The 24,403-nt window shown below is 38.6% G+C and overlaps 1 protein-coding gene across 1 annotated transcript in view; it reads right to left on the bottom strand.

The window, feature by feature from the left end:
- The window catches only part of sh3rf1 (SH3 domain containing ring finger 1), a 61,154-nt gene that overhangs the window by 23,259 nt on the left and 13,492 nt on the right, over positions 1 to 24,403 (bottom strand). Inside the window, exons 3-5 of the mRNA XM_056259853.1 lie at positions 4,262 to 4,537; positions 3,679 to 3,774; positions 638 to 955 (exon numbers count right to left, since the gene is read on the bottom strand). Of these exons, the coding sequence (XP_056115828.1) occupies positions 638 to 955; positions 3,679 to 3,774; positions 4,262 to 4,537 (690 nt within the window). The remainder of the gene's footprint in view (positions 1 to 637; positions 956 to 3,678; positions 3,775 to 4,261; positions 4,538 to 24,403) is intronic.

Below are 24,403 nucleotides of genomic sequence, written 5' to 3'. Positions count from 1 at the left end.
GGTTTTGTTTACTGTGTGTGATTTATTTAAAACGTTGTTGTTTTTGAAGCCAATTTTTTCCTATTTTATGTGAACTTTTCTGATGTTTGATATATGTGTGAAATGTTTTGTTCATCTGGCTTTAAATGAATAAAAGGTATTTGTTACACGCCATGTTTTTCTTTTAGTTTTTTAGCTCTTTTGTTTGAAATGGAAAAAATCTAGCTGCTATCTAAAAAAAAAGAAAAAAAAAGGTTAGACTATCAGTCGACTACGGCAAAATCAAACGAATCAGATTCGACTATGAAAATCCTTAGTCGAAAACAGCCCTAGTGTTGTGTGTATATGAACTTATCAGGCTGTGTAACCATGGCCACGGCTGAGAAGCTCATCCTCAGTGAGAGATGATGTCCTTACCTCCACTCACTATGAGTACTAATCTATATATAACATGGAGAGAGGAAGAGTGGATGAGGAACAGAACATTTAGAGGTCAGACACCACCATGCTGGAATAATAATCGTTTTTTCTCATTATCTTCCTCTCCTTTCTATCCTGCACATCCATCCTCTGTTTCCCTATCACCAAATCTCTCCATTCATCACGTTATGCTGGTCTGATATGTTGCATTAGTGTCAATCCATCCATAATCTCTCACCTGTGAAGGTGCGCTGGAGGACAGGCCTCCGCTGAGCTCTCCGATCCGGGCCGCTGCTGTGGGGTTGGAGGAGCTGATCAGAACCGGGCCGCTGATCTCCATGGAGTGTCTCTGAGGTGGAGGGGCCAGGCAAGGCTTATGGGACATAGTTAGGGAGGTAAAGGAGTGTCGCTTCTTACTATTCTTCTTCTCCCCAGTAGCTTTCTGGGAGCCATTGGCTTGGGGGCCTGAGGAAGAGGACGATGGCCCTTCACTGGAGTCTCCTCCACCTTCAGATGGCTTGTCCAGTTCTATGAGCTGTCGAGCTGCACTGTTAAACTGAAAGTAGAAGAGAGAGTAAACAGAAATAACACTTTACTGCACATGCTATTACTATTGTATCTAATTTTGGCCTTTTGGAAACGTTGAGAGCCAGATTCAACCAACAGTGCCGTATGAGCACCAAGGCTCAATGTCACATAAATTAACTGCTAGGCCACAGTTCTCACACTTTCTTTATATGTAATCTAACGAGAAGTTGTAGAGAATGAAAGAAACAGGAGTGCACAAAAAGGTACTAAAAGAACTAAGAAAGAGGACAGAGATTGAGGTGAATCTTTAAAGTCGGCATGAAACAGAAGTTGCTAGTCTTTTCTTCCCTATTGTGACATATATACAAGTAAAACCAAGAATGTAAATCGGGATTGGATTTTGTCCTTCAGGAATTCGTAGGAAGTCCCTACAAAGTACTTAAAGTGGGCTTTATGTAATAAATGAACCCCCCCCCCCCCCCTTTTGATCTGAAAGTCGATCCGATCCATGACTTGAAAACCGCAATATGATCTGAACCGTGAGTTTTTTATCTGTTGCACCACTAGTAAAAAGCAATGGAAAAGTTCAAAGACTCATTGGTGAACAGAACGTGGGGTGGTGGGTGTGATGTGATGGGACTGCAGGCCATGTCTGATTTCACGTGAAACTGAAATCAAAGGCATCCGAGCAGAGAGTCTCCAGCTAATGACAGAGCAACACACATTGCCCCGAGAAACTCACTCTCTGCACAAATGAGAGAAGCCAATCAGACCACTCATATGAAGAACCCTACACTCTGAATTCAGCTGATCTAGGTCATAAGGATTGATTAAACGCTGCTATAGATAGTGAATACAGGTGTAGAGTGCTTAGTGCATTCTTGGAATTTATTCATTTATTCAAACATAATCTGATTTGTAAAAGTATTCATAAATGAAACCATATGAGAGAGGTACATTGGCGAGAAATTAGACCTCATGCTCAAAACAGCAGGAGTGGAATTAGCATAGATACAGTACCAGTCAAAAGTGTGGAAACACGCTTGATGTTTCTCATGACTTTACAAACCCTTTTGATCTCAAGGCTTACAGTAAAATGCTTGAAATAAGTTTCATAGGCAATTATAAATTGTGACTACATATGAATTTCTTTACTAAACTAAAATTTTTATAAAAAACAAAATTGAAATACATGAGTTTGACCGCCTAGAGAAGGAAAAGCAGTCAATAAATGTCCAGCATACAAGCCAACTTCAAAACTATTTAAAAAGCATTCCAGGATGCACCTCATAAAGTTAGTTCAGAGAATGACCAATGTGTGCAGAGCTGTAATTTAAGCAAAGGATAGTGACAAAGAAAAAGCTAAAATAATGATAATTAAAAGATAATATAATAATAATAAAAAACATTTGATTATAAGTAAATATAATTCAATATTTTGGGTCACTTCTAAACAATGAAAAATAATAATAATAAATAATAACGAATTGACTAGTAGAGCAAATTATATTAGACCCAAAGCTACAGCAAATCCTAGAATCAAAAACAATACAGGGCTGCAACTTATGCAGCAACTTCACCAAGCATGAATGGTAATATAATGTAATAACTTCAAGATCAGCTCATCATAACTCAGTGCTGACCTTGCAAACTCAGGCAGACATTAAATTCTCCATATATGATGGCCACTAAGAGACACATGCCTGATTCCATTTCAAAGTCACTTTGAAAACATAAATTTACAGTGGCAGGTGACATGGGAACAGAAAAACCTTTTCCCCCCTTTTACTCTATTTCAAGTACCTGAGTGAATGTCACTTTTGATGTCACTGGTATTACTTTCTCAAAAGCATTCACTTGGAAAAAGTCTGGTTTACTGAAAATTGCCAAGGCTTTTGTGTAAGCTCGAAGCCTCCGCCCCTCTTTTCCCTCGTCCTCTCGCTCTGAGTGAGAGAGATGCAATTCAAGAAGCACCATTTTGACAGAAGCTATTTTTGAATGTCTTTTGATGGTTATTTTTTCCCACAGGTTAGACACGTGGCTGGCAGAGCTCACGCTGGCTCTGCCAGGGTTCATAAAGGTTTTTGTCTATGTTTATGGGAGTAAATATGTGAAGTGTTTCGAGAACTGAGATGCTGCAACTTTCAGGAGCACACATGAGGTTGGCCACGATAAGGCTATTAATAATAATAATAATGCATTTAATTAATGGCGCCTTTCATAACACCCAAGGTCACCTCACAAGCAATATACAGGTCACTGCATAAGACAAAACACACAACAAACAAGTCGCATATACAGATCAAGTGCAGTTAAGTCTCTATTCTTGTTTGAGGTTGAGTGATTAAAGAGAGCAGTGTTTTGAGATTGTGCATGTCTGATAAAGAGACACACAAGGCTGTTGGTGTTTTGAGATTTGAGTCTGATTAGGCTGATGAGAATTCAATACAGCTCAAATAATTAGCAACAATTTGAGAGCTCTATGAGATCTGCATGCTTAAAGAGCTGTCCGTTTCAACAAGAGCAGAAACAAAGAAATGGTGGGGATGAAAAACTAGCCAAATGAAGAGGATGTGACAAAAATGGCAACAACTAATACTTTTGAAAGCAAACTCTTTAAAGGGTGGAGAGTAGTTTGAAGGTTTCCTAAAGCCTAAAGCCATCCTGAAGAGTACAACATCTAAATATAAAACATTAAATGTGAAAATGTCAGGAAACAATGACAGTTTTAAATGCACTGATATGACTCACCTCTACATAAGATATGGGGAAGATGCCAATCTTATCTCCCAGCATGCCTTCCGCCCAGTTCTCATCCACACGACGAATCACAGTAAGAATATCATCCTGAGGGCAGACGGAATAAAACAGGTTCCTTGTTATTCAGCCACAAGCCTTCACAGCAATTTGTTAAAAAGTTCATAAAAATGTGCAACTCGAAGGCATGAATGAAAGTCAGGCATTTCTTTTTTTCTTTTCCAAAAATCTATCCAAAACACAAATAGCTGGAGGGTAATTTGCACACTTATGTTGCGAGCAGAAGAAAATGTTTCTTTTTGTTTCTGCAACATTATAGCAGTGCTGTTCGTTCACCCTTAAAATAAGTCACTATTTGTTTTCCCTAGTGGAAAATATAAAAGGAGAAATTCTGAAGAATGCTCATGCCTCTTTTTCCATCCAAGGTAAGAATATCTAAGAATATCTAATGCATTAACTGATTCTAATGAATTGACTTGTAAAGTACTACCATATTTCTTTATGAACTTGTGGATGGGTGTGTGTATTTGATGGGAGAGTAAAGATTAATTTCGAAGTCTTTACAAATGTTCAGCACCTTTGAGAATGGCAAGCAGTCCTTGTCAGCCTCCTTGTCTTTTAGCTCAAAGTCATACAGGGCCTTGCATTGAGGGGGCGGCTGTGGGAGAGGTTTGATGACCTGGACAAAGTTGGTGGGGAAGAATCCATGAACTCCACCCATCTCTCCATGGTACCAGTTTTCATCCACCTGCCGGCGCAGGATGATGATGTCACCCTTGCTGAACTTGAGATCTCCGGGTTCTTTGCCATCATAGTTGTATAAGGCCTTGGCACAGGGTAGCTGAGGTACTCCCTGTAGTAAAGAGAAAGACAGGAGGAGGATTACTAAAAGTGAAAGTTCAGGGTATCCAAAGTAACTTGGATTCATGGATAATGCAAGATCAGCACTCAAAAGCACATTCATTTTTCAAACTCATAGGACAGGCGAAGGGTGAGCATGATAACCACAGCCAGCTTTCATAGAGCGTGACCATGTGTGGAGTGGAGGAGTGTAAAGTGAAAACAGGGATTCTATAATAAACCCTTCGCTGCAAGTTTTTTAAAACATATACACTGCTATCTTTAGAGCCTTTCACACACTATCCTTAACATTGACATCTGCAATATGAAAAGAAATTAAGAACCACATATATAGTCTTTGCTCAGCTATACACAAAGTCAAAATGCTAACATAAGCTCAATGATAACTTTTGTGCTGTATAAGAGTGATAAGTCTGTCTGGCTTCTCTTTCAGCCTGGCCTTATTGCCTTGTCTCTCTGTTTGACTGTGCCGGGCTGCTTTTTCTGTCTTCCTTGCACCGTTTGTGTTGCTTAACTTACTGACTGCCTCCTTGTCTGACAATCCCAAAATACCCTGGGATATGCCAATGGATTCAAAATGTTGTGGGGCAAGCCCATTTATCAATGTGTGTGGAGTTTTATGGTGCAGAACCAGTCGTCTGGAACCGGTCAAAGCTCCTTTCAAGCCTGACAATGATCCACAGCCAGAAAGAGGAAGGAGGAGGCAGACGCAGTCCTGCTCAACTGAATGAGCCCTTTTCAGGCAAACTGTTCAAGAGAGAGGCCCTCTGTACAAGAGAACCCCCTCCAACCACCCAGCATAAAGTGCAATGGTCTTCCTCTACTGTAGCATGCATCTCCTGCACATAGTGAGGAGAATGATAATCACAACACCGATAACAAAGAGAATCAGAAAATAACCATGAAAGACAAAGGTATTGGAAAGGAAGAAGAAAAAAAGAAGGACGGACAATGGTGTAGGCAGATAGGCAAGAAGGAAGTAAGGGAGGAAGAAATTAGGAATGCCGGGAGATAGGAGGAAGGATGTTGGTTAGGCAGGTAGACAGGAAGGAAGGAAGGAAGGAAGGAAGGAAGGAAGGAAGGAAGGAAGGAAGGAAGGAAGGAAGGAAGGAAGGAAGGAAGGAAGGAAGGAAGGAAGGAAGGAAGGAAGGAAGGAAGGAAGGAAGGAAGGAAGGAAGGAAGGAAGGAAGGAAGGAAGGAAGGAAGGAAGGAAGGAAGGAAGGAAGGAAGATAGGTAGAAGAAATAAAGAAGTTGGTTAGGTAGGTAAACAAGGAAAAAGTGGGTAGGCATATAGATGGTAAGGAATGGAGATAGAGGGTTTCCTTTCCTCGCGTCTCAGCTCCATCCCCTGCAGGACGCGAGGGAAGGCTGCAAGGAAAGAAAATGAGGACAGAGGAATCGAATGAAAGTTTTTTTTATACATTGGAATACTTGATCACTCGAGCGTCACTTCACTGCGTCATCAGCAGCGCTCAAAGGATCTGCCCTTATGTTGTTGAAGTTTGGTTATTTAAGAAATGAGTAATAAATAATAATAAAACAAGATACCCTGTTGAAATATGTGAGATGTGTGGTTTATATAAACTGCAAAGGTAAAGTATAAATTAAAATGATTGTGACCGACGTGAAGGTGGAGGAGAATTGATACGTGCGTCACGTTTAGTCGATAAAACACTTCCGCAAAGCATACAACTGTGCATCCTCGCTCACGACTCCTCTGGAAGCTCCTCACTCCTCGATCCTCGCCTCCTCGCGGTGCAATTAGAGAATTGAGATGTCCTTCAAGATGGCTGAGCTCGATCGGTTTCCGGGTCATAGGATGGAGGACGAAGGATCGAGGAGACGAGGAGGGATATTGAGAAGCACCCTAAGTATATAGGTTGGAAGGAAGTAAAAGAAGGAAGGAAGGTAGGTAGGCAGATAGGAAGGAAGGATGACTGGTAAGAAAGTAAAGGCAGGAAGGAAGGCAGGAAGGAAGAAAGAAAGGAAGGAAGGAAGGAAGGAAGGAAGGAAGAAGGGAAGGAAGAAAGAAGGGAAGGAAGGAAGAAAGGAAGAAAGGAAGAAAGGAAGAAGGGAAGGAAGAAAGGAAGAAGGGAAGGAAGAAAGGATGGAAAGTAGGGCTGCATGATTATGACAAAAATCATAATTGTTGATTATTTTCATGAAATTGTAATCATTAATTATGGTGATCACAATTTATATTGAATGATGTTTTAAATAGCTTTACACAAGTAAAGCCGGCTTATAACTGGTGCGGACCTGGGGAATCCGACTGTTTAATTAAAACAAAGCATCGCGAAGGCCCGCGGCGGGTGTTGACGCGATGTGATTTCTGCCCAGTGCTCTGAATGTCAAAGTGAAGAAATTCAATGAAGCGCGGGTAAACGGCGGGAGTAACTCTCTTATTATCGGGAGAATTCTTCTTCGGATAATCAACTTGATAACAATTTTAAATAGCCAAATCAAATCACACCTTTCATTTTGTATAACAGTAAAATTATTTTATTTTATCTTGTGTAAAGCAGAAGATTTTTTGCTGTGCAAAACTTTGTTTAATGAAATATTACTGTTGTTTAATGAAATATTAGTGTTGTTATATGAAGTGTTTAATAAATAGGTATTTATTTGAGATACATTATGGTTTTTATTAATCGAGCAACAGAAAAATAATCGTTATATTAATCGTCCAATTAGTTGTTAGATTAGTCGACTAATCGATAAAATAATCGCCAGACTAATCGTTTAATTAATAATCGTTTACCCCAGCCCTAATATATGCCTATTATAATCAATTTGTTTACAAAAAAATTGTTGACACACGCACAAGTACTGTCCCCCTTTACTTAGCATACACACAAATTGTAAGAATATCCTCCTGAGACCCAGAAAAAAAAAGTTTTTTGAATTTAGTTTTTTCCATGTCATCACACTGTTTAGAGCACAATAAGCAAATGGTAAAAAAACACGTATATAAAATAATATTTTATTCATACGTTATGCTATGTCCTCTGTAGTGGACGCCAGGACTAAGTTGTTTAAAAAATAAAATGACATGAAATTATATGTATAGGCAAAAACAATGGGATTTTTTTTCAATCACCAATACATTTTGGGGTTTCAGGATTTTTTCAACCAAAATTTGTATAAAGATTATTCTCAACTATGTTATGAAAGAAATAATGGAATGAATTGATACACCATTTTACTTTTTACAATATGTGGGTAAAATGGCCATAAATTAATATTCCCATTCAATGCAATGTATCTATACACTGTATCTAATTTGCACATTAATGTGTTCTTGGAGCAACATTTAATGAAAAAAGAAGTGTAACAATTGGAGTAATTATTGGCAACATTTTAATAATATCATCTAATATTTCATAGGAATATTGATGTATAATTTATCTCCATATTCACTTGTTGTGTCTCCCAGAATGCCTGATAAACATGGTTTTAGTCCTGATGTCCTCTACAGTGGACACGTTTGAAATCAATGCCCTGTTCTGTAACAGAAAGTATTTTTTTTATTTGAAACCCCTTAACATTTTCCTGAGATGTTGTTTTATGAAATACAATTTGAAAAAGTAGTCCAATTTAAATATAATTACAATATATTATCATATTTCCATAAGAATGCTACATTTGATCACTAAATTAATGTCAGACATTTTTAAAGACCAAGGAGAAGTTGTTTTCATGGTGAAACCTCCAAACATTTGGTATCTCTGAAAAGTCCTGAATGTGCTCTTTACAGGACACCCAGGTTGTGTCATGTGACATGTATGATGTCAGAGAAATTCACTAAAATATAATGTCCACTACAGTGGACAAAAGTCTATTCTTGGGTCCCAGGAGGATATGACTAATACTGATAAATAAACAGTAGGCCTATGAGGTAACTTAAGGCTTTTAAATAGCAGTCCCATACTTGTTTTTGTTAATACAATGTTGGTATGAGCACAGTCATTAAAAAATAAACAAAATATCCCAAAATGAAAATAAAGTGGCATTTTGGGGTTATGGAAACCCCACACAATACTAAAAAGAACTTTTAGTATTGAAAAGTTGAGACTTTTTATCAATCAATCAAATTTTATTTGTAGAGCGCCTTACAACAGCCAAAAGGTGCACAAGGCGCTTTCCAGTAAAAACATCAATAGACAACAATATATAAAAACATAAGTGTACATAAAAAGCAATTATTTCAGCATACACGTACGTCACTGTCAGTTCCTATTGTGCTGGGTTCTCTGAAATAGTCATGATTCGCCTCTCACAAAGTAACATGCTCTAAACACACCTCTTAAGCACACAGAATAATGTAAGTGGACTTTTTTTTTTTGCAATAGCGGCTTTGATTGATTACGTAATTGTGGCATCCGTAATCGTAGCCATGATTAGAAATTCGATTAATTGTGCAGCCCTAATAGAAAGAAAAGTAGATGGTATGCAGGTTGGCAGGTATTTGGGTGGGTAGGAATAAAGGAACAATTGTAAAAAGAAAGGAAGGAATCAAGGAAGGAAGGAAGGAAGGAAAGGATGGACAGAAAAGGAGATGTATGCAGGTGGGCAGGTACTTAGGTGGGTGGGAATAAAAGAACAATTGTAAGAAGGAAGGAAGGAAGTGGGTCAGTAAAAGTTACTTAGGAAGGAAAACAGGCAAGGTAAGCAGGCAGACAGGAAGGAATGATGGTACGTAGAAAGGCAGATAGAGAAAAAGAAAGAAAGAAAGAAAGAAAGAAAGAAAGAAAGAAAGAAAGAAAGAAAGAAAGAAAGAAAGAAAGAAAGAAAGAAAGAAAGAAAGAAAGAAAGAAAGAAAGAAAGAAAGAAAGAAAGAAAGAAAACAAGGGAAAACAAAGAGAGAGAGAGACTGATGCGGTACTTTCAGCCCAGAGTAGGATCAGACAGTGACTAAGCAGCCCTCACCACAGAGAGGACAGACGGTCGAGCCAGACACCGAGACAACTAACTAGAGGGCAAACTGACCTTTCAGAAACCACATCCTTTCTTCAAACTTAAAAAACAAACCAAAAAGGAAATAAAGATTAAACTAAGAAATTTTATTTGCTCACAATTCTATGTAATTTGGGCCGACAGCTTTATTTGATGTAATGTAACTCTGTTCCAAAATCCACCGACTCGAACAACTCGGAAATCAAAGCTCCATTCGTCTGTGCACCTCTGTGCACTCTTCGAACCCCCTTCTGCTGGCCTCTCTCAAAGGCAGCTGTCAGCAGATCTGCATATTTACCCACTTTGCACAGCTTAGAGCATGAAACAGGCAGAAAGAGTGAGAAAAGAGGAAAGACATGAAAGAACAAGGGATAAGATGGAAGGAAAAGAGACAAAAAGGGTAGGACGGTAAGAAGGAAAAGAGAAAGAGTTTGATCAAAATAATTTTAGGATGGCCGAAGTGTGTTTTTCCGGTCTAAGCCTTGCGTGTGAAAACGAAGGGTACTAGAGATTTCTTGACCTGGACTGACATTAAAGAACATTCAGGCTCTTATCCAGTCCAAACAGAGCACAGAATGTGTGTGTACGCTTGCCCGTTTGTTAAAGTTACATGAATCTCAAAGCTCTATTAAAAAAATTGTGCCCACTTGCAGTCTTTGAGATTTTCTGATCTCAAGACTCATTCTAGTCCAAGAACTCTCACATGAGACTGAAGGGATAAACACCAGTCTGTCTCACTGAAGATCTAAAGAACACGATCAGAACTACAGGATATTATAAAACTAATGCAAGACAGCTCTGAGAGTCCAGTAGACCTGAAATTACTCAGCGCTGCACAACTGTGCTAAACTTCTCTCACTGCAGGGAAAAACAACAACACCTTTATTCGTTAAAGTGCTGAAGCAAATGAGATTATAATGTAAACAAGATACCTAAAAATACCTAGTAACAAGATAAAAACCTTTGGAGGTTCTCAGAGGGCAGGCATGCTGATTTCATCCTATCTAATTTACAATTACAAGTGATTTTTCATTGTGAAGAAAAATTTGCAAAACTATTTCATTGCACCAATTTAATTGGTATGAAGTTGTCATGCTGTCACTAGTAGGCATTACTTTAGTTTTTTTTTAGTTTTTTTTTTACATTGGACTTTGGTCCAATCGTTTCAAATTTGATAATAAATTAGTGGCCAAAATCGTCCAGTGTGAACTTGGCTAAATCATATCAAACATTTCCAGGACTAAACTGTTACTGAAAAATGTAGATGAATCAAGAACTATTTTGACTCTGAATTGAATCTAAAGTGCCATAAGATTCCCACCCCTTCTTATCATTGTTAAATGTCTAGCTCAAGGGCAAAATGGTACCCATTCTCAGGTCATTTTATGTGGGGTTTGATTCTATCTATGTTTGAAAATATCTATTCACAGATATTTAACCACTCCCCAATAAAAAGGGTGGATAAAGTAAAACTGGAAAACAAAGCATGTCTACATCACAATATGTCGAAATACATGTGCTAACCACTATGCCATGACTCCAACTCTTTTTCAGGTAATACTATTGGTAGTGATATATTTAATAAAAAAACTGAGAGCAAAAAAACTAAATGAACAGGGGATCTGTTCTTTAGATTTCATCACACAATTTGGCTGGCGGCGATGTTTGACGTTTCTTAGTGGAGTGTAACCTGCCTATAATTTGTCAATGTGTGACAGCTAGATGTGCCTAATAGACCACTAATGAGAAATGTGTAATCCAATACTAATGAGCTCTCTAAGTCAACAAGCCATCAATCACTATTAAGACTCTAATATCCACAAACATCCCGACTGTCTCTAAATCACTGTTAGAGGCAATCTAATGTCATACCATACAGCCTTTTAGCTCACTTAGTGAAGACTTTTTCTAGCCATCCCAGTATTCCTCATTGACTCACTTACAATTCACACCCATTTCATCTGTGACCTATCAGTGTCTAGATCACACCAAGAATGAATACTGTAAAGATAACTATAACGATTTCTATATTAGCGTCCACACCAGCGGCCTATATTGTTCCGTTTAATACAAGCTGCATGCTGCAGTTCTGTTATCTGCCGCTTTAAACGCTTGAGCGGTTTAAAACTGAATGGATTCTGATTGGCTGTCAATGTTTTTATCGTTCATCAGCTGGAAGAAATCGTTCTGAAAGTGATTCCAAATATATTGTTTCGCCATTATCATTTGAGATATGGTGTGGACTCCGCTATTCTTTTATATTTAGAGTGATTTTTAGAGTAAAATATTTATAGCTATCGTCCTCCTTGGTGTGAACAGGGCAAATAAATTGTTTTACTTGACTTCTTGTCACTTTAATTACATAATAAAGAAACATTTCAGTATATAGATTAGGATGACAATTTAAGTTATATAAACTATTTTAATTTGATTTATTTAGTAGTATAAATTTGCTCAAACACCAGTATTAATTAAAACAAAATTCTGTTGTGGAGATGTATCTTCAATTACAGGTTATATGAACAACAAATCAGTGAACAGATTGAAGTCTCACAATCCCAAAGTATTATCAAAGTAGTGGTTCCCATTTCATCTGAATCAGACATATTTGTAAAAGGTAATTTTTCAGTTAAGTTGTGAACTCATCAACTGCTCTGAACAATTCAAAAATACGTCTGATATGATAATAAACAAGCGAGCTCGCGAATGTTTTATGAATCTTCTTTATGACTGACTCCTTAACAAGAACAGGTTCATAACAATCATTCGTTCATGAATCGGAATTCGCAGCTGGTTTTGGATCATCAACTGACTAAAATAAAATGATGCATTAAAGTAGTGCTAAGAGTCAATGCTAAAGGCAAAATTACAATGAGAAAGTCATTAAAAAAAGGTTACACCAGCTGGGGTGCAATACCAAACAGACACTCCACACATTAAATGAATCAGTGCGTGTTTGGAGTTATAAAGGGTGCATTAAAATGTACTCAGTGCGTGAAAGAAGAGCAGTGCAATGGTTCCCTGATGGTTTTAAAAAAAGCTGTTATAGGAGTTTGGGGGAGGGTGGGTAAGGCAGGAGACCATCTGACCCCCATCTACATGTAGATCATTTAGCTTAAGAAATCCCTCAACACTGACAAAGATGACAGGAAAAAGAGGACAACTCCCAAGGGGCACAAGCAATCAAACCCATCACACAGTAGTGCTTCCCTCATAACCCTAGCACAATCAGATTCACCAAATGGAGATGACGCCGTGCTATTGACAGGAGTTTGTGCTTGTGGCGTCCATGTTGTTTTCATTACGGCTACATGAGCTGAAATGGGCTGCTAATGGCTCTGTTTATGACCACTGGGAAATGACCTGACCTGTCCCTCATCTGTGTCCTCAGCTAAAAATGGGCTCCCACCCACAGCTGCTGCTGAAGCCTCATACTTTTCACTTCAAGACTAACGGGCATCCCTGCTGAAGCTTTAGTGGATAATTACTTTGTAAAGGATGATAGATCAGGTGTGGAGGATGCTGAGTGGGCGCTTACGACTGAGGGAAGGAGTGAATTGATTCAGTCAATGCAGGGGTGAGGTCTGAACAGCAAAACATCAGGTTTAACCAGACGAAGGAAACAAATATTCATCTGCAGCAATGATTTTAGTCTGTCATGAATCCAGTAAGGAGCAAAAGTTCATCAGACTGCAGCAAGACCTTGATGAGGAACGGAAAGAACAGTGTTCATGTTAGATCAGAGAGAGAGAGAGAGAGAGAGAGGAAAAACAGTTAGAGAGCTAATCAGGTTAGACATGTACTTATTGTCCTGTTGTCCTGCCCTTGACCTTTATATCCAGCAAATGAGCTAAATTTAAATGGGTTATAAGGTTTCCATGGCAACATCTGCAGAAGATCCACAGTTCTTGCTGTCACTTTCATAGCAGAACACAGAAATGAGAGGTGGGGAGGTGGCGAGATGCAGAAGTTTCATGGCAGAATGTTAGAAAACAACATTTGCTTTCACACACTCTGAGAGGGAAAAATAGCTCATGGAAAACAAATGATATTTAACCCCTTTTTGTGCAAACTTAAGATATATCGCAGACGGCCCCAGATTATTATTGTTGTTCAACATTCACTGCACTTTAAAACATCACACCCTGCTTGCTCGGGACAAACTGAGTATCATTAGAACGATTAAAGACCCCAGCTTCAAATTAGACCACTCTTTATGATAAAACTGGGTAGCAGTGACATTAATTTCTTAATTTATGTCAGGAGTGCAAAATAATTAATCTATAATTTTCTATATTTTGAATAGAATATCATCACGCATATGAATTCTCTCACGTCTGCTTCGGTTTATTTGTGTTCACATAGATGCACTAGACGACAGCGTCCGTTAGGGCTCTTAGTCCAAAGGTGCGCATATTTGGAGAAATATTGTTTTATTATCACGTTTGCAAAATATTTTGTCATACAGCATACAATTTCTATTCATTTCACACTGAATTATGCAATCTGAAATTATGCCCACTTAAAAAATGTGAAAATTCATTGACTGCTCCGGTGGGTGCATTTAAAAATGACATTTATGTAGGCCTATTATTTTATTATTTAACTGAACTAATATAGTAAAATAAACATTTGAAATGTTAGTTATTCAGATTTTTATTTTTGAATGAATTAATAATTGATTCTTTTTCATTTTTAAATCCTACTCGACTATAGTTTAACACTGCCTTTTCGAGACAGAAACACAAAACACAAATGCAATCTTGTCAACAGCCTTGTTATTTTTATTTTATAGGATGCTGGAAAAAGGGCTGATTGTTTAAATTACTTCTAGTCTTTTTTTATTAGCTTGCGTATACTAGCTTATACTAGCTATTAGCTTAGCGTATACACAAACACACAGACATCACACTATATCGTGACACTGCATGAATGCCTGTGAGATATTATCCCAACACCAATAAACCACAGAACAGAGGAAGAGAGAATCACAAAAACAGGAGGCAAAGTAAAGCTCAGAAAACACATGCGGCTAGCTGTCTGGACCCCAGATGTGCATCTGGACCACGATCACAGATGAAACTGAGCAGAACGGCTTTCTCCTGATCCCTCTTTCCCAGCACTCTCATTTAACTTACACCATAGTTACGTCCATGGCCCTCCAGTCACACACTTGTGTCTATTTAAGCCATGTGACCATCCCACCAGACATCCACCTCATAACAACCCACACCTGTTCCACAGCCACCGACCTCCATAAAACCTCTGTATTTCACCTTACCGTGGGGAACCGGGCGGACTACACTTTAGGGGCTCATGGGATCCACGGCCATTACAACTAGATTGAGTCAATCTGCCACAAAACGGTGTGCAAAGTCTCATGGGAGTTGAAGTCCTTTCATGAGATCAAAGCTACCCAGCCTAAATGTGTGGACAAATGAACCATGAAACAGGCATGTGTAAAGCTAAATTTCAAACTAGAAGCAGAGGCCTAGTTAAGACTCGAGAGGAAAAGAAAAGCCTTTTTCATTGAGTAAAACACTAAACATATGGGAGTACAGAGGAGATGTTGCCGAGGCAGAGACTTTTCTGTAAGCTACAGATTAGTCATCAAAAAGAAACATGGAGGTTTTAACATGGAGGGGGTCTGAGCTTTATAGTGGTTTTATAGAAAAAGTAGCATGTGGTTTTCATGAAGCTTGTGCGTAATTGTAACTAACTTGCTGGAAAAATAAAGTAAATGTGTGCTGCTATTTTGCATGTGGACAATTTTTCTCTCACTGTGGGGTGTGTGTGTACACTTGCCTGACCTCACTTACAGTAAAGACAGGTGGTTTGGGGTGTGCTGAGGATCACAGATTGTCTCTGTTAACACTGCATGCATGGGCAGAATAACACAACCCTCAATCTACAGCACTGGGGAAAACTTCTATTTAGCATTCAGTTTTAACCTCACTGCATCTTTCTTTATTCATCAACTCATATACCTCAAAGAAAACCACTGACCAATTGTATTTTCAGGCGGGTTCAGTGCTTTCAGACCCCAGTGTTCCAAACTGCCATTTTCCCCACACAATTTCGAATGAACCCAGCTTGATTTACACCCTTAAAAGGATCATACACATACCTGTCCTTCAAACGCAACATCAGAGCCTTTTCTATCATGTAAATAGGCCTATCTTATTTGAGGCAACGTCTGTTTTTTTTACATTGAAGTCAAAATTCACAGACATTTATAATGTTACAAAATATTTTGACTTCAATTAATATATTAGAATGATTTCTGAAGGATCATGTGACACTGAAGACTGGAGTAATGATGCTGAAAATTCAGCTTTGCCATCACAGGAATATATTACATTTTAAAATATAATAAAACAGAAAACAGTTATTTTCAAATGTAATACTATTTAACAACAGTACTGTTTTTACTGTACATTTAGTCAAATAAATGCAGCCTTGGTGATGAGCATCAGAGACGTCTTTTACAAACTTTAAAAATCGAATCAACCTACCATTAAAAAACACAAGAATCTCATAAATCCTCACAATTATATACAGGGTATATGCAGGAATCTTGAAGTTAATTTTAATACCTTTTCAAGACTTTTTCAAGACCTTCTCAATATTTTTTAACACCTCACCGCCACTTCAAGTTGTAACCATTTACATCAGTGATACTTTTAACTTAACAGTTTTAGTTTGTGATAAAGACTATAGACCACTCTGATAAAAAATAAAAAAAATCAAATAGGCTGGGATAGTAAATCAAAGCAAAGTTTATTAAAAAACAAAACAAAACTTTGCTCCACCCTCAACAACAATCATGCTGACATGTGCCTCAGTTCTTCGTTTAAAATAAAAATAAAAATGACTAAATTCACACACTTTTACGATGTTTTTGGGACTCAAACTGTTGGACAGCTAATTCAGAAAAAATTAGGGATGCACCGAAATGAAAATTCTTGGCCGAAACCGAAAACCGAAAAAGAGGAACCCAAGGCCGAAAAAACGAAAACCGAAACACCGAAAGAAATTATGCCAATTATAAGTACATTGCATTTATGGTTATGACTGTGTACAAACTTTACTAAAATCAAGGCATTGCAATTGCATAAATTAACATTTTCAAAGAATAAATCAGTTACAAATTATGCAAATATTTTTTTAGCACAATGCACAGTATGAAATAAAATTCAAACTAAAATGTTTAACTTGACCCCACTCATGTGTACATTAAATAATAATCTGCTGGCCTGCAGAAAGGTTTTAAAATGAAATGTTCTCTCATAAAAACAAAGCCGAGCAGAACTTCTCATCACACCAGCACCCAGTTTGCACATCTAAATTAGTTGATTACATTTTAAAAATGAGCATACACTAGCATAAAAAGCCATTTTAATGAACAAAGGTCCATGTTTAATACAAATGTACACGAAACTTAATGAAATATGTTTAGTGAAATTAGAAAATATTTAAGAGAGCGTTAATTTAGTACATATTCCTATACATATTTTGTTGTAATGTCACAATAATCTCAGGGTTTACTGGGTTTTACATGATTATTTTTGTATTGGTGGTGGTACTAAAAAATAAACATTGTCACGTGTTTATCTTTCTTCTTCTCACCGATTCCTGATGGTTAGAGGACAGTTACTTGAGTCGCTCCCTGTCGTTTCAAAGAATAGTACAACAGCGAGCGCGTCAAGTATAAACGCCTCGACCGTTTGGAGCGTTGCGCGCGCTGTCTGTGGAGACTCGCGCTGCGGAGGCAGGCGAAAGTATAAACAAGGCTTCCGTCTCCTCGCGTGTTCAGATATGCTGAAATACGTCCACACCGCAGACATGTTGCTTCAGTCAAGCACGTGCAGGTCGCGGTTTCTGTTTGCGTCATCACAACATTTCGGCCGTATTGTTTCGGTGATAAAAGTCTTTCGGCCGAAAACCGAAAATTTTGGGCTATTTTCGGCGGCCGAATATTCTGTGCATCCCTAGAAAAAATACTTTCAAAATTTAAGACTTTATAAAGCCGTGATAAGACTTTTTAATACTTTTTAAGGGTCTTAATTTTCCCAAAATTGATTTATCACCTTTTAATACTTTTCAAGACCCCGCGGATACCCTGATATAACATGGTAAACTCCTTCAGGAGCAGTGAATTTGGGAAATTTAAGGACCATATGGCAGAGGGACATTGGTGAAGAAATTGACTCAGAAAAATGGTCTAGCATGATGGGGGGGTATAAAAGCAAGGGGGAAGTTCACTCAATATAAGATTCTACACAGATACTGCCACATTGGCACATTCCACATAAGACTTTTCATGATGAAACTGAAGAAAGACAATTTATGTTGGAAATGCCAGCTGGAAACCGGTACCTTTTTACACTGTATTTGGGAATGTAGTCTTGTTAAACCATTCTGGAAACAAGTTATGGATGTTTTAAGTTCAAAATATCTTTAACTCCTAAACTGTGTCTATTAGGTTACAAGTCTCAAATACCTAATGTTTCAAAACGTGTATTTTCTTGGTATTATGGTATGTATTACAATGGCAAGTGGGATTGTTTTGAGAAACTGGAAGACAATGAAAGCCCCAGAATTGAAAGAGTGGGCTAGTGCAATGGTAGAAATAGCATCTTATGAATCTCTGCTTAACCGAGTAAACGATGTTAGAGAGGAGGGGTTGTCTCCTTGGGAAGAGTTCGAGACACATATTACAGTAAGGTCTAAAAAAATGAATAGATAACAACTTTGTGTTTTGTCTTGTACTGTATTTTATTTCATGATCAAAATGTGCATGTAACCCTGTTTTTATCATAATGTTGTACTCCTGTCACCAATCAACCTTCCAAAAGAGGCAATAAAAAAACGAATCAACCTCAAACTTTTGAATGACAGAATTCCTAAAGGTAACATTTTTGAACAGCGTATAACATAGACGCATATTACTGGATGTTTGTTGCCTGTTTTGAACCTACAACCTTTCACTCATGAACCCGAACAATAATATCCAACACGCCACACCACCACATTGCCTGTAAACGCTGTCTTCTGCAGTCTCGGAGTATTCTGTATCTCTCAACCGCTATTTTCTCTTTTTTTGTTCCATCTCCTTCACTATATCTTTCTATCTCTTTACTTAGCTGACAACACTTCTGGTCTTGTCTATGCACACTCTCTCTCTCTGCCGCAGCATGAAGCCGTTACAAATGCAGAAATAATGCCGAAGCGGTGTGCTTGAAAGTCTGTGAAACATAATGTGAAGATGTGTGTGTGTGTACATTAGTGACAAGACAGACTGAGTGAAAAGAGGCAGAGAGAAGTACCCTAATTAGCACTGGAGAGTGCATTCTTTTCTCTCTTTCCCCTCCCACCAATCTTTCTCAAAACCAATGCTTTTGGTGCAGACCAGAGTCTCTTTGAGTTGGTGTGAAAATTGCCTGAAAAGGTGGTCTGAGGTACAGTTCTCTGGTACGTTTTGCAGTTGGAATGAATGCAATCGTTGGTAAAATGCTACTGATGACGTACAGCATAATTTGCATCTTTCATGCTCCTGGCCACACTTATACTAAGCACATTCCTCAAAGCTGTTTATCTCTGAATAAATTGTCTTCGGAGAACAGCTTGCATAATTCGCATCTCTTGCATCCGCGGCAGACAAATGAAAGTGCTGTTCTGTGCATGTAAAGTTTTGCCGGTAAATCCAAAGTGACAAAAACATGAATAAAACAACTTCTCAGTTCCAAGTCGTCTGGACTAAGCAATCAAACTAAATGTGAAAAGAAAAAACAAAACTCCAATATTTTTCCACCTGTGCTCCCTTTTTCCATCTATTCCTGCCAGTTCTCCCATTCCATGCAATTCATCTCTCCTTCTTATAGCTTAACCCTCAGAGACGCAAACCCCCTCTCTATCTCTCACATGTCAAATCTCTCACCTAACTGTCAAGGCTTCATTTCATTGGCTGGTTTATTGGGCCCAGAATGCAATGCTCTGCAAGCTAGGTGACGATACGGATACAGCTTGGTGCAATGTTAACACGAAAACAAGGCAATCCCCTGCTCTCATCTCTTCAAACAATCCAGGATAAATCTGGATAACAGGAATCCTGTTAAAGGTGAGCTATAGAGATCAGTAACCCTGGCCGGCAATATCTTCAAAATGTTTTTCATAACCCGACAGAGCAGAGTTACTTGGTTACAATCACACTTAAATATTCACAGCTATCAGAGGAAGTAAAAAGAAGAAAAACAAAGAGTGAAAACAGTGGGCCGGTTGCAATGATGACAGGAAAAAGGTCTAATGTAATTTGGTGTGATCAGAGGGGGAGAAGCCTGAAAGAATGAGACTAATGAGGTTAGCGTAGCAAACTTTATTAAAGCGCAAAACACACACTTGCACTTTAGTGCCAACAGGCAACGCTGAAGCTGTTCCAACCCAAGTTCCCCAGGCCTGATTAGGACAATATTCAGAGCTGATTCCTGCAGTTTCACGCACACCCACAGAGCTGCCTCTCTAATCCACTTCATAGTGTTACAATCACACAACCATCAGCACTTAATCACACATCAGCTGAGATAGAGCTAGGGATAGAGCTAGAGAGAGAGAGAGAGAGAGAGAGAGAGAGAGAGAGAGAGAGAGAGAGAGAGAGAGAGAGAGAGAGAGAGAGAGAGAGAGAGAGAGAGAGAGAGAGAGATAGAGGGGGGGGGGGGGGGGTGGCATAATAGAGTCAAAGACAAAAAGCAAAAGAATGAACCAAACAAAATGAAAAAGAAGTGTAAGGATTGCAAAGAGAAAGAGAAAAAGCAAAGAAAAAGAAAAAGCGAAAAAAGAGCAAAAAAGAAAGTGAGCACAAGCAAGAACAAGAGTAAAAGAAAAAGAGCAAACATTTAAAAATTAAACAGCACGAGAGGAAAATGAGCCAAAAAGAAAAGAAATGGCACAAGAACGAACAAAAGAAAGAGAAAGAAAAAGCAAAAGAGAGAGTGTGCAAGAAAGAAAGCAAAACGTTTTTTTTTGGTGAAGGTGAAGGAAAGGAAAGGGGAAGGCCCAAAAGAAAGACACTTAAAGAGAGCAGAAAAAAGAAAAATGAGCACAAGGAAGGGAACAAGAAAGAAAAAATGAGCATATGAAAAAAAAATTGATAAAGAAAATGAGAAAAGAAAAACAAAAAAACCAAAGGATAATAAAAAAGTAGGCTAAACAAAGGAATAAGGAGAAAAAGGAGAAAGCAGGATATGAGTATAGGACCGAAAACTGAACCGAGCAAATTAAGCATAAAGGAAGTTAAAGAAACGTCACTCGAGGGACAAATGCAGATGAACTGAGATGTAGAGCCCCCTGAGGACCTCATCTGAACTTTCACAACAGACAGAGCCGCAGAAGAGCGTGTGACACAAAACAGAGCCACAGGAAAACTCCTCCACACACCACAGTCAACCACAAGACCAGAGAGAGGTGAAGCAACATCAATCTCACACACCAGAAGATCCTAGAAGGAGATCTGGGAGCGGTTTTCAACATCAATATCTGTTGTTTAATACTAGAACTCAACAATATTCTGCATGATTATGGAACAATGCAATTATTAGGCTTATTATTATTATTATTATGTATAAAACACACAGCCTCTTCAAAATTAATATATATATATGGAATATTATTGGAAAGCAGTTCATATGGGATTCCAAAACTATTTTTGTTAGACAAACCCCTTTGACCTAAAATATTTATTTGAAGTAACCTAATTTTTTATGAAAAAGTATTTGTTATTTTTTTATTAAATTTATCTAGACGTATTTTGGGGGTGTTTTATGCCTTTATATACACACAGGACAGTATAGAGAGGAGGGACAGAAAGCAAAATGGAAGAAAGAGCCAGGATTCAATCTCGGGTCTCCGAAGCTCAAATATGTGTTATATGTCAGAGCACTGACCAAAAGGCTGTGGTCTCCGACTACATTTTTATGCAGTTCCTTCCTTCACGAACCCACAAAGTTTGGGGAAACCCTGCCCTACAGCAAAGGGACATCCATCCTGAAAGGATGCCGATTTGAAGAGGAGGAAGGGAATGTTTGGACACACAAAACCACTGAAACTTCTCAACTATGTGCAGCTTAATCTTTTGGGTATGGGGTCAAAGGTCAGACCCAAAAAAGCCCAATCAACATGAAGCGTGAAGACCTGTCAATCAATCACCTTTACCCATCAGCATCAAGACTGAGCGTCTCCATTTCAATACTAAACAACTTCTCGATTAAAGCTATTATTTATAGATAATTAAAAAAGCTGATCAAGATCAAAACAGACACACACGGTGTGATTAAGCAAATCAGATTCGTCTGATAACAAGCCATGAGACCACACACAGTGACGTGTAGATTTGAGTGTGGTTCAGTCCAGGTGGGCCATCACAGGTGTGACAGATTTACTACAAAACAGCACCAAAAGAAAACATTACAAACACAAAAACACAGCTGTCAGGAGAGCTCAGGTGTCTTCCGAATATGCCACCCATCACACACACACACACACACACACACACACACAGGCATGATGATATATGGATTGGTTAGAGTTTATTGATTGGTGAATAATGACCAGATGTGACTCAGCTGGGAAAGATGCAGATGGCAGCAATGAATGAATGCATGTTTAAGTGTGTGTGTGCGTGTATGTGAGTGTGTGTATGTGTGAGGAGCAGATGTTAATATTACCAAATTAAATATTCAAGGCTATATCGGTCTATCCCACCTACAGATTGAGAAAACCATTTACAATCTGATTGGCTGGTTTAGGAGTAAGAGCATGGAAAACAATCTTTATGTGAATGATCCTGATAGTAATGCTTAAACAAAAAATAAAGTAAAAATTCACAAAATCTATCTTTTAAGGCCTGTTCATTCCAAGGACAATAACTATAAAGTTTTAATAGCCTAATCATTGTAACTCTACACCACAGCTATAACGATAAAGACACAGCTACTGAAAGATAAAATCATTAACAACCAATCACAATCCACCTGAGCATTTAAAGTGCAAGATGACAAAACTGCAGCACGAGTTTACAATAAATAGAACGTTATCTTTTGTTGGTGTGGACACTAATATAGTTTATCGTTCTTATTGTGAACTGGCCTTTACTCTGTGAATGGTGCTAGTTGAATAGTCCAAAAAGACAAGTCATCCAGTCACCTCTGTGGAACCACTGGTATAATTGTCTTTTATCATTTTTTGTTTTTGTTTTAATGTTTTGAGGTGTTGGGTGTCTGTAATGTGTGGTTTTCTAATGGACCCTGAGTCTGACAATAAAGTTGAATTGAATTGAATTGATTTGATTCAGCCTAAACTTCTGCCCTGTGAAATATATAGCATTAGCAGTGAGAAATCAAACATTACATGAAACATACTAATTGGAATAGAATAAAAAAAAATCTGAATTAAAACAAGAACTTGTGGATCAGAATGAAATATAATCTAGAAATCTGTACTGATACCCAGTCTCCATGTTTAGTTCAAATTCATTTTTAGTTAGAATTAATTTCTCAAATAACTTTGTCTCTAAACATGATGTAAAAAAAAAAAAAAAAAACGTTTCCTCAAGTCAGTCAGATGTTGTCTTCCTGTCTAAGTGATTCTCAGCCAGAATAAACTGAATGAGGACCAGACCGTGAACAAAAAGTCAGTGCAAAAATAATATCAGTCATTCGCACTTTAATACGCCACAATATTTAACACTATTTTCAAGCAAACCATGGCGGAACTGAAACTGCAATTAGTCTAGTTTCAGCTTAAAGACATGAGTAATTCCTGACATCGAAGACACTCAAACACACAGAGACAGAGAAACCCACACACCCTTCCCCAAGGGCCCACCGGCGTTCTCCACTAAACAGAGTCAGTCTCCATGGTTACGCTTTTAACACCTGATTAGGTCTTTTGATCCCTACCCTGAAATTATGTAACCTCAGGGCAGAGAAATGGACAGTCACACCCAGCAGAGCCACAGCATACACAAACACATCCAAAACACAACAAACCCCAAAACACCTGCCTGCATGCTAACACACACACACACACACACACACACACACACACACACACACACACACACACACACACACACACACACACACACACACACACACACACACACACACACACACACACACACACACACACACACACACACACACACACACACACACACACACACACCTCTGAATACACTCAAAAACAACAGGAACACGCACAAGGCTTTTCACAAATAGTGGGCCAAACTGTGAAATACAACTCACATCTGCCTCATTTATTGTTAATACACACATACACACTCAAACACAAACCATCTGGAGGCCTGTGGGAAACATTACGCTGTTGAGAATGACTTCCTGCTAACGGCTGCGAGAGAAATGAGGGAGGGAATTAAAAAAGGCGAAACAGATGAAAAGGCAGAGAACAAGAAAATGGAAGCAAGGGAGTAATGGGTAATAAAAGGAGGGGAGAGAGGGGGAAATGAGCAGAGAGTACAGCGGGAAGGAAAAGAGGAGACAAGGAAAAGAGAAAAGGGGGGGCTCTGCACTGAGATCTGTACAGCCTTGCCTACAGGGCCTTAATGAAGGGGTTATTCGACACAGGCACGGGTCAGCCAGAGGTTGCTGCGGCAACCATGACATCATCAAAAAGGGCCAGTGTGAGTCAACGCTGCCCACTCGGCCACAGGGAAGCAAAGGGGCGGGGCAAAGGAATGTCACTTGTATACGTGCCAGGACGTAATAAACAGCATTCCTTGTTCCTTGCGTAAAACACCAAGTACCGCCAAAAAAACACAGAGGCGAACACAAGCAAACAGACTGCTGAGAGGAGGCAGGAAGAGAGGAAAAGCCTCACACATCAAAA

The sequence above is a fragment of the Rhinichthys klamathensis genome, unplaced genomic scaffold, assembly GCF_029890125.1.
Source record: "Rhinichthys klamathensis goyatoka isolate OS25496 unplaced genomic scaffold, OSU_Roscu_1.1 h1tg000170l_1, whole genome shotgun sequence".
Lineage (NCBI taxonomy): Eukaryota > Metazoa > Chordata > Actinopteri > Cypriniformes > Leuciscidae > Rhinichthys > Rhinichthys klamathensis.
The sequence above is the reverse complement of the archived record's forward strand: the minus strand, read 5'-3'. Positions and strand labels throughout refer to the sequence as shown.